Genomic DNA, 11644 nt, shown 5'->3' with positions numbered 1-11644 from the left:
CCTGTCTCAGTCTCTCCACCTCCTCCCCGACCCTGGTTGCAAAAGATACACCTCCTCTCCCCATTCCGTGAGCTGAGCCTTCCTTTTGGAGCCCTTGATGTTGGGGAGGGGAGTCTGATGGTGGGGGCAGGTGGTCCTCTGTAGCTGGATGAGCCGTTTCTGCACCCAGGGTGGCCCTCTACTCACCCACCCCTTAGACTTCCGGGCTGTGGGATCACGTCTAGGCAGCATGTCCTGATCCGGAAGAGGGAAGCTCGCCTGCTCTGACGCTAAACGGTGGCGGTCACTCTTCAGAGGGATTTCTCCTCCCCCCGGGTTTCCCTCCAGGGAACCAGCCCCCCTCAGTCCCAGAGCTTTGCAGGATGAAGGACGTGACACAGGGCTGACCAGTCAGAGCATCCCGGCCCCCCCGCTGCGGGGATCTGGTGCAGAATGAAGATGGGACATGATAAGAGTTTGCCAGACCTGGTTCTGGGACTCCGGCTGGAGCTGTTGATAGGAGTGGGCTGTGCGGTCCCCCTGCTGAGGCTGTGGAAGGACGGGGAGAAGCCGGAGCTGCTGGGGACCTACTTGTTGTCCCGAAGGAAAAGATGCCTGGAAACAGAGACGGAGACCCAGCCCCAGCATGCCAGGGGCTGAGGAGGGGACAGCGGTGGAAGCCTGGAAGGCTTCCCACTTCGCAACCCAAAGAAAGAATGCGATGCTCCCAATGCTGCCCCCAGGGTCTTTCAAATGCTCCCTCTGGGCTCCAACCCCCGGATGGGTTCGTGTAAATGAGCTGCTTTCGCCCCTGGTCCTCCCTCCTGATTTACTCCATGTCAGTAAAGCGCTGCCAGGTAAATACAGGATACCAGTTACATTTGAATCTCAGGTGAATGATGAATAATTTTCTTCGTACGTCTCAGCTATTGCACGGGACATACTCATACAAAACAAGAAGAGCATTGCTTCTCTGAGATGCAAATGTAACTGGGCATGATGAATTTTATTGGTCAAGTCTGGCAACACTCTCTAAGGCAGGGAAGCGAAACACAGCAAGAAGACAAAGCCACCTTCTTATGAGGAGGCAGGGCACGGCGGTGACCCTGAGAGGCAGCCTCAAAAGATAGTCTTTCTGCCGGGGCACCCACATCATCCACAGAGACTCTTGGGCTGTTGGGCAAATGAAAATGTGACCTGGAGAGAAAATGTAGTAGCCATTTACACTCTAGTGTGAATTAGTTCACAAAGTTGTGCATCTGCTCATTCTTGTCAGCCGGGCTGTAAGCAGGAGATCCCAGGGAGGGAGGCTCTTGGTTTTCCCCTGAAGTGTTTGTCTCCAGGATACAAACCAGAGTACAAAGGATGGGATGGAAACAGTTCCCTGTGATTATTGACCTGCACTGCAGAGGAAAACCACGGGGGAGCTTTGAAAAATCCCTATGTCAAAAAATAAATAAATAAATAACACCCCAAAACAAAAATAAATTAAAAAATAATAAATAAGCAAAAAAAAAAAATCCCTCAACGAAACAAAAATAAATAAATAAGCATAAACTAACAAACCAAAAAACCTATGTCCAGGCCACACTCATTCCGATTAAACCAGGAGCTCCAGGGATGGGATCTGGTGGGATCCCACACAACCTAAAAGCTGAGAAGTATGTTTTATTCGATAGACTTTCTGAGGACTTGAGCTTCTCAGATAACTCTGAAGGACTGCTCAAAAAAAAAAAAAAAAGGGAGTCACATTAAAACCTTAAACATCAGAAGCTGACTGTTAATTAAAGGAAAACCAGACATCGCAGGTCAGTGAATGTAGCGCTTTTCTGTGTTTGGGAAGATGCCGAGGTCTAGGCTGGTGGAAGTCATTCCTTCCATCTGCACCTGAACTCTCCAGGGCCATTGTCCTGCTTTTCCCTATCCTGAGTCCCCTCAGGCTGCACAGGCGGCTGCAATGGCTGCTGGTTTGATGGCTGCAACATCCTTTGTTTATTGAGATGGCAGGCCACATTTTTCATGCATAGCCAAGTTTGAGAACCAGTGGAAGTAACTGGTGTCGCCAGCAGCCTGCTCTGTGCACACATCCTGGGGACATAATTTCACTTGGTTTCCCCAACAGTCCTTCAAAGCAGACATTGTTAACCTCACCGACCGCACAAGAGGTGACAGGACTGCCTTGAGGTCACACAGCAGGTGTTATCAGCCTGAGGAGTCATTTACGTGACCCCCCCAGCCCTTCCGCCATGCGGCCTCTGGGCTGTGCAGCTGTGGATGAGTGCCTGCCCCTCTCTGGTCCTGCACGCCCTCATCCCTAAAGCAGGGCTAGAGGATGCTATGTCTGCAAGGGTCATGCCGTCATGCCTGCCCAGGGGGCATTAAAGAGGGAGAGGCATCTTAGAGCTCCCGCTGTGGCTCCGCAGGTTAAGACCACAACTAGTATCCATGAGGATGCGGGTCTGATCCCTGGCTTCACTCAGTGGGTTAAGGATCTGGAGCTGCCGAAAGCTGTGGTGTAGGTCAAAGGCTCGGCTCAGATCTAGCATTGCTATGGCTGTGGCATAGACTGGCAGCTGCACCTCTGATTTGACCCCTAGCCTGAGAACCTCCATATGCTGCTTGTGTGGCCCTAAAAAAATGGGGGGGGGGAGTTCCCATCGTGATGCAGTGGAAACAAATCCGACTAGGAACCATGAGGTTGCGGGTTTGATCACTGGCCTTGCTCAGTGGGTTAAGGATCCGGCAATGCCATGAGCTGTGGTGCAGGTCACAGACACAGCTCGGATTTGGCCTTGCTGTGGCTGTGGCGTAAGCCAGTGGCTACAGCTCCAATTAGACTCCTAGCCTGGAAACCTCCATATGCCACAGGGGTGGCCCTAAAAAAGACAAAAAGACCAACAAAAAAAAAATGAGGCGGATTTTGATGAGCCAATGGCATGGGTCAACCCTGCATGCCTTGGGCATGTCATCAGTGTCTAGGTGGTTTAGAGGGTGGCCCCCCTTGCTGGTGGAGTGGAAGGCTCCTGGCGAAATGACCTTCGAGGACTTTAACAAAAATCTTAATTGTCTTAAGGGCCAGACCTGAGCCCTGGGTGGCCCCGTGCTGAGTGAGGGAGGCAGACCCCAGTCCAAGCCAGGCCCTGTGCTGAGGCTCCATTCTCAACCCATCCTCAGCCCATTTTACAGACGAGGAAATCGGGGCTCAGCTAAGAACGAACAGCTGGTAGCTGGAAGATTTGCTGAGCACTCCCCCACCCCAGACAGTCTGTTCCCCAGCCTTCACACTTAGCCAGCCATGGTGCATTTCCTGCCTGGGCAGCTGCAGGAGCAAACATTTGTGGTTTTAGGTTGTCAGAGAATAGGTTGTGTCTGCTTGGGGGCTTTGACGGGGTGTTATTTTTTATCTAGAAATAATTATAGGAGTTCCCTCTGTGGCGCAAGGGGATCATCTTGGGAGTGCTGGGATGCAGGTTCGATCCCCAGCCTGGCACAGTGGGTTAAGGGTCCAACCTTGCTGCGATTTCGGCTTAGGTCGAAACGGAGGCTCAGGTCTGATACCTGGTCCAGGAGTTCCATGTGCCGTGGGGTGGCCATAAGAGAAAAAAAAAGCTAGAAAAAATAAGTATAGATTCACCATAAGTTGCAAAGTCAGCACAAAAAGTCCTGTGTCCCCTTTGCCCAGTTTCCCCCAGTAAGTAACCCTCGTGCTGGATCAAAACCAGGGAGCCGAGGTCGGTCAGTGTTCCTGTGCTCCTGTCATTTTATCACGTGTGGATCCCAGGCAACCACCACCAGCGGAATACAAAGCTGTCCCAGCGCCCCCTCTACGGTCACCACCCCACTAAGCCCTGCCTGCTTCTTAGTCATGACTTTTTTTTTGGTCTTTTTTGGGCTACACCTGCAGCATATGGAAGTTCCCAGGTTAGGGGGTCAAATCGGAGGTGTAGCTGCAGGCCTTCACCACAGCCACAATAACACCAGATCCGAACCGCGCCTGCAACCTACACCACAGCTCACAGTAACTGTGGATCCTTAACCCACTGCACGAGGCCAGGGATTGAACCTGCGTCCTCATGGATGCTCGTCAGATTTGTTTCCACTGAGCCTCCGCAGGAACTCCAGGCCAGTGGTTCTTAATCAGGGTGTGATTTTGCCCCCCAAGGACACATAGCAACTTCTGAACTTTTGAGGTTGTAACTGTCAGCAGGGGGTGTGCGTGCATGCGTGGGTGTGTGTGCTGGGGTGTCGTGAGCAGATGGCTGGGATGCTGCTCATCATTCTAGAACATTCAGGAACACCTGCCCCCAACAGAGAATTGCAGGGCTCCAAATGTCAAAGTCCCAGACACAGCAAACACACAGAAAGGGGCTCCTTCCCGCCGCCCCCAACCCCAACCCCCGCCACCAAGTCATCCAGTTGGATCACGGAATGCAAACTTTGATACAAACTTGGCTTTAATGTAGAAAAAAACCCTCGTGTACATACATAAATACGATTTGGGGTATAAATAAAGTAAGAAAATAAAGAGATGTACATATCAAACACAATAAATTACTCATAAATATCACAGTGGAAACCCAGCACTGGGGTAGCACTCGGTCTCCACGCGGCTTTTACAAGTTATCGGCTGAGACAGGGGCTTTCGAATCTTTCTTTTCCAGGTTTTTGAATAAACCATTTGGGTTTTAACCTAAGGCGGGAGGCCGCCAAGTCGCAATTCAACGGAATGACTCGGCGCCCAGGGCAACGGGCTGGTAAAAAGGAAGCAGCTTCCGGAAGACGGCCTTCTGCTCTTTTCGGGTCAAGATCCCCGCCTGTAAGGAGGGAGGCAGCCCGACCCCCAGTGTGAGCTGGGAGGCTGCGGGGGAGGGTTGGCTGGCCTGTGGGGTTCCGGAGAGCTGGTTCTCTGGAAACCCCAGTCACCATGGCCAGGAAGCCCTGCTGGAACTGGCTGTCCTTCTGAACAGGTGACAGCGCGCTTGTTCGTGGGGGAGCCCGCCTGAGCCCGGGGAAGGGCACTGGTTGCGGGGGGGTAGGGGGGACCTGCCTTATCTGCCCTGAGCCGGTTGCCAAGGAGTCTGATGGTCCATCCCAGAACCAGCCACAGCAGGGAGTTCAAGAGGTACCCAGGCTAGAGGGGGCCTCCTGGAGTCAATTCTATCCCGGAGGGGCTGAGTGGGGGGTGGGGGAGGCGATGGTCCTCCTTGGAGACGTGGAACAATTCTCAGAAATGCAGTGGAGTCAAATTTACCTGAGGCTTCACCAAGTCGATTATCTACGTGTACATGAGTGTGCCATGCCTGCTTCCCTTCTGGCTGCCCTGCTGGAAAGGAGGGGAGGGAACGGCATGGACTGTCAGCTTGGCACAAGAACTTTGCCAAAGGTAGTGAGTTCCCCATCCGTGGAGGTATTCAAGCCGAACCGGGGCAGCACAGTGACCTGTCCAGCAAAGGCAAACGGGGGAGGCAGGTCGCAGCTGGGTAGGTGGAGTGGGAAGGCTGACAATTTTATGATTGTACACATCTATCCGCTAGAAACTGGCACAGCCAATGTAAAATATTGCCTATGTACAAGTTCTAAGTGGTTCTCCCTAAGACTAAATAGAACATGGACTCGGGATCGTTACTCGGAGCAAACCCACTCTGCAAGCACCACAGGCCTGGGGTCCTGGTCTCCAGGAGCGGGCTGGGAGGACAGAGCCTCAGTTATTTATAGAAGCTGGGACTCTTCACGGCTCCCAGTTTGGCGGCGATCCGGAAAGGGTCCATGCTGTCCGTTTCCAGGGGCAAAGAAAACAGGTCGGACTTCAAGGGGTCCTGGAGGTCCTCCGGCTCGGCTGGGAGAGTGGACAGCATGGGCAGAAAGTGGGACAGCGGCAGGAAGCCCCTGCCTTTGTACAGCTGCCTCTGCCTGGCGCTGCTCAGAGAGACGGGCAGATGGTGTTTCTTGGACCAGTACACGTTGTAGCCATCAGGGCGGATCTCCTCCTCGAAAGCACAGTCCTCATCCGAGTACTGAGTCTGCAGAGCAAAGAGGCAGCCTGTGAGCATCCGCGGGTACCAGCCGGGTGTGACCAGGCACAGGTGGGCATATGTGCTAATACCGCCACTTGGGTCCACACGCGGGTGCTCACACGCATTCGTGTGTGTGTGTGTGTGTGTGTGTGTGTAGTTAAAAGGTTTATAAAGTATGAAGGTGTATAAAGTACATATCTGTATAGATAAACTTGCATCTATTTAGTATAATGTTATATATACGTATACAAAGTACAAAGCAGGTATTATATTAATATACACGTTAAACATTACATTGTACTAATATAGAACTATAAATTCTATAACATTAAATACACATTAAACAGAACGTTAGACATATATGCCAAGCGGGTATATAAATATACCTGTACTTTAGATAGCTGTACATTTTATAACCTTCAACTGTACGCAGGAACTTCAGGTGTGTATTTCATGTGTTTTACACATGTACTCAATATTCATTGTGCTTTACAAAGATGCTTTACGTTTTCCACTAAATCCAGTCCCTTTTGAAACCTGGTCTCTTTCAGAGCCGTGTTCAGAAAATCACAGGCGTGACGGACACACATACTTCCCTGGCTCTTACGCTAAGTACATAATTATTGCCATGAAAAATCCCTTGTATCCCACGGTGCTTTGGGAAACACAACTCAACTATGTTATCCTTTTAGGATCAGTCTTTTAATTAAGACTCACATGTAATCCAATCTGGGGCCCAGATGAAAGAATCTGTTCCCCATTTGACCAAATGACTGGGGTTCTGAGCCTTTCTGTCTGGGGCCCTTGTAAGAAACCTCAGCCCTTCTGGCTCCTTCGTTCAGGACCTGGGGCCCTGTAGGCAGCCTGCCAGAATCATCAGCCCCCTCCCCCCAGGCCAGGAGGAAGCCTGCACCCCGTGGGTGGCCGGAAATGTGGCCAGAAGGACAGAAAATCAGCCCCTGGTCCCAGAATACTAGGAGCTGGGAGGTGAACGAGTCATGTCCCAAACTGGAGAGGGTCATTAGGTCTTGGGGACACAGAGAACAGCCAAAGGCCGGGAGCCAGGAGGGCTAGACCATAAACTATGCTGGGAGGCACCCAGTCTCATTTCTGCCCAAGCCTACAAAGGTCGCTGAACTGCAGGTGGGTGAGCACTGTGCTGATAAGGCTCTGATAAGGCCTGCATCTTATGAAGCAACACGCCGGGCTCCCTCGCTGGAAGAAGGCCACCAGGCAGTGCGGGGGCAGAAGGGGGGATGTAAATTGATAAACAAGGGAATTAAAATCAAATAGAGCGACCGTTTCACTCGGCTGGCTCTTTGGGAGAAATGTGCATCTCATTCTCCTAAGAGAAAATGAAATGAGTTCGAGTTTCTAGGAGAATGTGAAATTTGCTGCTGTTGTCTCTAAATCCTCGAGTTTTGCTAAATCACGGCCACAGGATCTAGAGGCCAAACTGGAGTTAAGATAAAGAGCCCCTGCCCCCCGCCCCAGTTCAGATTAGGATGGGTCAGACCCATTTGCTCCTGGGGCTCCCACCCCCATCCCCGCGAAAGGAAATGTCACAATAACAAAAGTTGCAACTGCGGGTTTGGAGTGGCTTCAGGGGTATCAGCTTTCAGCAAGCTGATCACCTCCTTTCTTTCTTTCTTGTTTCTGCCATAAAACCTGAACCAGGCAGGGGTTTTTTTTGGTTGGTTTTTTTTTTTTTAAATCTCTGGATAATTAAAATAAATGGGCACCAGAGCCACAAAACAGGACTGGGACGCTAAAAAGGCTGCTGTTACATTCAGAGAGGCGGGCGTCTCCGTTTTTTCTGGATGGTGGGGCACCCCTTGAGAAGCGGTGCCCTCCCTCCCCCCTGGCCCCCGCTCCTCCATCCGGAGCCCCCCAGCCCAGTGGGGCTGCAATGAGGCCCCGCGCCAGGCAGGACCTCACACAGCCTCCTCCGTGCGCCCGGGGGCAGGGCTCCCTTTGAACCCTCAGCCTTTGTTCCGGCAACCAGAGACCCAGCCTCTGCACACTTTCTGCCCTGAGACCTCTGTGGCCACCTGGGCCTTCCCAGCCCGCCGCCAGCCTCCCCCCAAAAGCCTCTGCAGTGCAGGTGAGCCCCAGCCCAGGATGAGCATTGACCCAGCAATATCACCCTCATTCGGATGCTGCAAAACCCACAGCTTCTGATGCACAAAAGCTAATTTTTAAAAATCTCTTCCACCCCAAATGTGATTTTTCTACTGACCAATTTGAACACCGGCTTTTTAAAAAAGATCCGAGTTGTGGATATATCCTTTCCCTTTCTTTAAAACAAACAAATAAAAACTGCAGAGAGGGAGGCGGAGGCAAGCCCCACACAGGCACAGGCCGAAGGCGAAAAGGCCAAGGTGGATTTCCCCCATTTCATATCAAAGAGCCCAGGGATGGTTTTTCCTCCAGCCAACTGGACCCCCCTTTGGTTCAAGTGGAAATGCTAAGGCGGGTCTCACATTCTCCAACCCTAAACTTCCATATTAGAAAGTCGGACGTTAGCTTCATGTGGTCCTTGCTGTGTGTGTGCGCCTCACAGCTCCACGCATTCCAGGAGGAGGAAGCCAGGAAACCCCGGATTCGAGCCAGGGCGCCCGCCTCCCCCAAAGGCGCCGGTCCCAGCTAGCTTCCTGCGGGCCGGAGACACTCACCTGCCCTTGCATCTTGCCGTCGGCGCCCATGCAGAGGTAACGGCCGCTGCGCTCGCCCTTGATCGCCACGGTACTCAGCGCGACTGCCCTGATCTCCATCAAACCTGGGCGCGAAGACAGCAGAACACTGCAGCCGCGACCCTCGAGGCCCACCACACGTGGATGTGGTTGGTCGGAGTTCGGGCCCGTGCCCCACCCCCCCAACCCCCCAGTCCCTCTCGAAGTCTGGGGGCCCGGCGAGGGAGGAGGACGCCCAGGTGCCAAGATCTGGCGTTCCGAGGAATGGGGGGTCGGTCCGCAGGAGCCGAAGAGGGGCGAGGGGAAGGTAACGCATTGGTGCAGTAGGTCCAAGCACACATCGCCCCCTTCCCCAGCTCCTCCTGCAGTCGGGGGATCCCGGGAGGGGGGGGAAGGGCCAAGACCTGGGGTTCCCGGGGGTGGGGGGCTGAGGGAGGTAAAGGCAGGAAAGGGGCACTGTGGCGGGTGGGGGCCCGGCGGGCACTCACTGTGCGCGCTTTGGCCCGGCGCGCAGTCCACGGGGCCGTCTGAGTGGATGCGCAGGAAGCAGCTGGAGACGCCGTGGGGACTCGCAGTGTACAGGTGCCGCAGGCGGACCGACTCGCCCCAGCCGTAGTGCACGTGCGGCCCGGCATCCGAGAAGGCTAGGGGGCGCCCGGCTGCGGCCAGCCAGAGGCCGGCCAGGACCAGGGCGCGGACCACCGCGCACCGGCTCGGAGCGCTCGGCATTGCGCCTCCCTCGGGCTCGGGGCTCAGGGCGCAGTTCGGGAGGGTGCGAGAGGCTGGGCGGCCGCCGAGAGGCCCTGCGGGGCTGAGCAAGCGGAGGCGAGAGCAGCCGTGCGCTCCCGGGCACCGGGGTGCTTAGCGCTCCTGCTCCGACGGCGCGGCGGCCCGAGGCCGGCGACCTTATATAGCGCGTCTGTTACCCGCCCTGGAAGCCCGAGACGCTAAGCATTTCTTATCGAGATTGCATCAGCCCTCCGCCCCCCAACACACACACCCACTCACACTCCGCCTCCGCCCAGCCCCTCCCAGGGCCCTGCCCGGGTGACCCCGCCCAGGCCGCCCCGATCTGAGGGAGGAGGAGGCCCCGCTTTGCTGGAGGCTTGGGGGGGGGGGGGGTGGAGGCTCCTTCCCGCGCGCGGGGACGAGGCTGGAGCCAGGTCGCTCTCGGCTGGGCGAGTTTTCATTTTATAAAGAAATCTAGACGACAACGGAGCCCAGGCCACGGGGTCCCCGGGGAATGCGCTTGTCGCGGGGCGCTAGCAGGGGCGCGCAGCAGGCTTCCTGGGACCAGAGACTGGGGGGGAGGGGGACACTGAACTTCCCAACCCTTCGCTCCCTGTGGGAAAAATCTTGCTTCGGCTTTGGGGCCTTTTCCCCTAAAAAGCCACAACCACTCCCTCCTACCACGGTCCCAACCCCTCGAAACTCCAGAGGTAAAGCCAGCCACTAGAATGTCCCCTGCAGCTCCGACCCTCTGTGTTCTCTGGCTTTATGTTCTCGCGATCCCTGCCCGCAGCCGCTTTTTACCCCGGTAAATTGTCCCCCAACTGGGGGCCGGGCGCGACCTCGGCTCGCGGAGGAACAATGGAGTCGCGCGGGCGAGCGCTAGATGGCGCTTCAGCCCCGGTTTCGGCCCCGGCTGGCTCTGCGCCCAGTCGCCGTCCTGCCTCTGCAAAGACGGACGGACCCCGGAGATCGAACCTGGCAGGGCGGTCGTGGCAGGGTGGGCTTGCGAGCTGCAGACTGGGAAACTGACTTTTCAGGGCGCAGGGAAGGTCCTCCGCTTTCGAGGTGCCTTTTGTAGTAGGTCTGGTCCCGGGATCCCCGGGCGCGCTGTTTGCAGGGTGGGGAGACCGGGAGCTCCTTACCTGGTGGGGAGGGCAGAGCAGCAATGATGGGCCCTGCGAGGGTGGGGCCCCTCGATGAAGTGCCTCCCTCCTCTAATGAGGCTCTGAAAAAGGAGCCAGCATCCAGAAGATGCCCTGGCGGGAAAGGGGGTGTTTGTCTAGAGGGCTTTGGCTCAACACTGATTCTTCCTCATTATTCCTCCAACCCCTGCGCCCTCCCCGCTCCTGGGTGTGGGGCCCCAGGAGGCTGGTTTTGGGGAAAAGCCATGCCGCTCAGGGCAGAGGCGATGGGAGGGCAAACCGTGGAGACACAGGAGAGAAAGCGGTGCCAGGCCAAGTGAATTTCAATGAGCAAAGGCCATGTTCATAGCCCAGTCAGTGACTGGCGTTAATGACGAGCGTGCAGAAAATGTCACCGGGAAAGTCTTTACAAAAAGACATCATCTCGAACGCTGTATAGGCCGGGGACCCCCACGCTGCGTGTCTTGGTTCAGAAAGCCGCGGCTTCTGTTAAATCTAATTACTTCCCCCCTGTGGCTTTAAATCGACAGCGGCTCCTATTAGACTTAATTACCCTCCCCTGCAGCTTTCGCTTTAAAGATCCTGGATAAATGCGGGGCATTGAGGAGGGAGGGAGGGTCGAGGCTGTGCTGGGGGCCCTGCCCCACATGGGGCTGAGGGAGGGGGGCCAGCAGCCTCCGGTTCCACCCCCCACCCCTCTGCTGCCCCCTCCTAAGGCCTTGGTGGGAAAGGAGTAGCCACAGTGACCAGGGAGCTCAGGAAGCTGGCAAAGGTGGCAGCTTCCTATGCCCAGGCCTTGTTCTGAGCACGCAATGGGTACTCTCAGCTTAACCCCCACTGGCACCCTGCCCTCCCCCGCTGAACAGACAGGGGGCCCGGGAAAATGTCCGAGTGACTCTGGAATTTGAACTCAGGGCTGCCAGGCTTGCAAATCCAGGCCAAGCTGCTGCTTTTCAGGGAGGCCGTATGGCCTCCTAGCAGGGGCTCTGGGCCCAGGGTCAGACCCTCTGGAGTGCAGATCCATGCTCGGCCACTCCCTGGGCAGGTCATGGACCTCCTGGGCCTGTTGCCTCCTTGTGTCTGC

At 55.4% G+C, this 11644-nt stretch overlaps 1 protein-coding gene across 1 annotated transcript; it reads right to left on the bottom strand.

Moving 5' to 3' along the window:
- Window positions 1-4435: 4435 nt before the first annotated feature.
- Window positions 4436-9671, bottom strand: FGF19 (fibroblast growth factor 19). Its single transcript, XM_047775039.1, has 3 exons — window positions 9175-9671; window positions 8669-8772; window positions 4436-5999 (listed from the first exon to the last, which is right to left on the bottom strand). The coding sequence occupies exons 1-3, from the start codon at window positions 9413-9415 to the stop codon at window positions 5685-5687; spliced, it is 660 nt and encodes a 219-aa protein (XP_047630995.1). The 5' UTR covers window positions 9416-9671; the 3' UTR covers window positions 4436-5684.
- Window positions 9672-11644: the final 1973 nt, after the last annotated feature.

The sequence above is a fragment of the Phacochoerus africanus genome, chromosome 4 (genome assembly GCF_016906955.1).
Source record: "Phacochoerus africanus isolate WHEZ1 chromosome 4, ROS_Pafr_v1, whole genome shotgun sequence".
In the NCBI taxonomy this organism is placed as follows: domain Eukaryota; kingdom Metazoa; phylum Chordata; class Mammalia; order Artiodactyla; family Suidae; genus Phacochoerus; species Phacochoerus africanus.
This window is presented reverse-complemented; position numbering and strand designations above follow the sequence as displayed.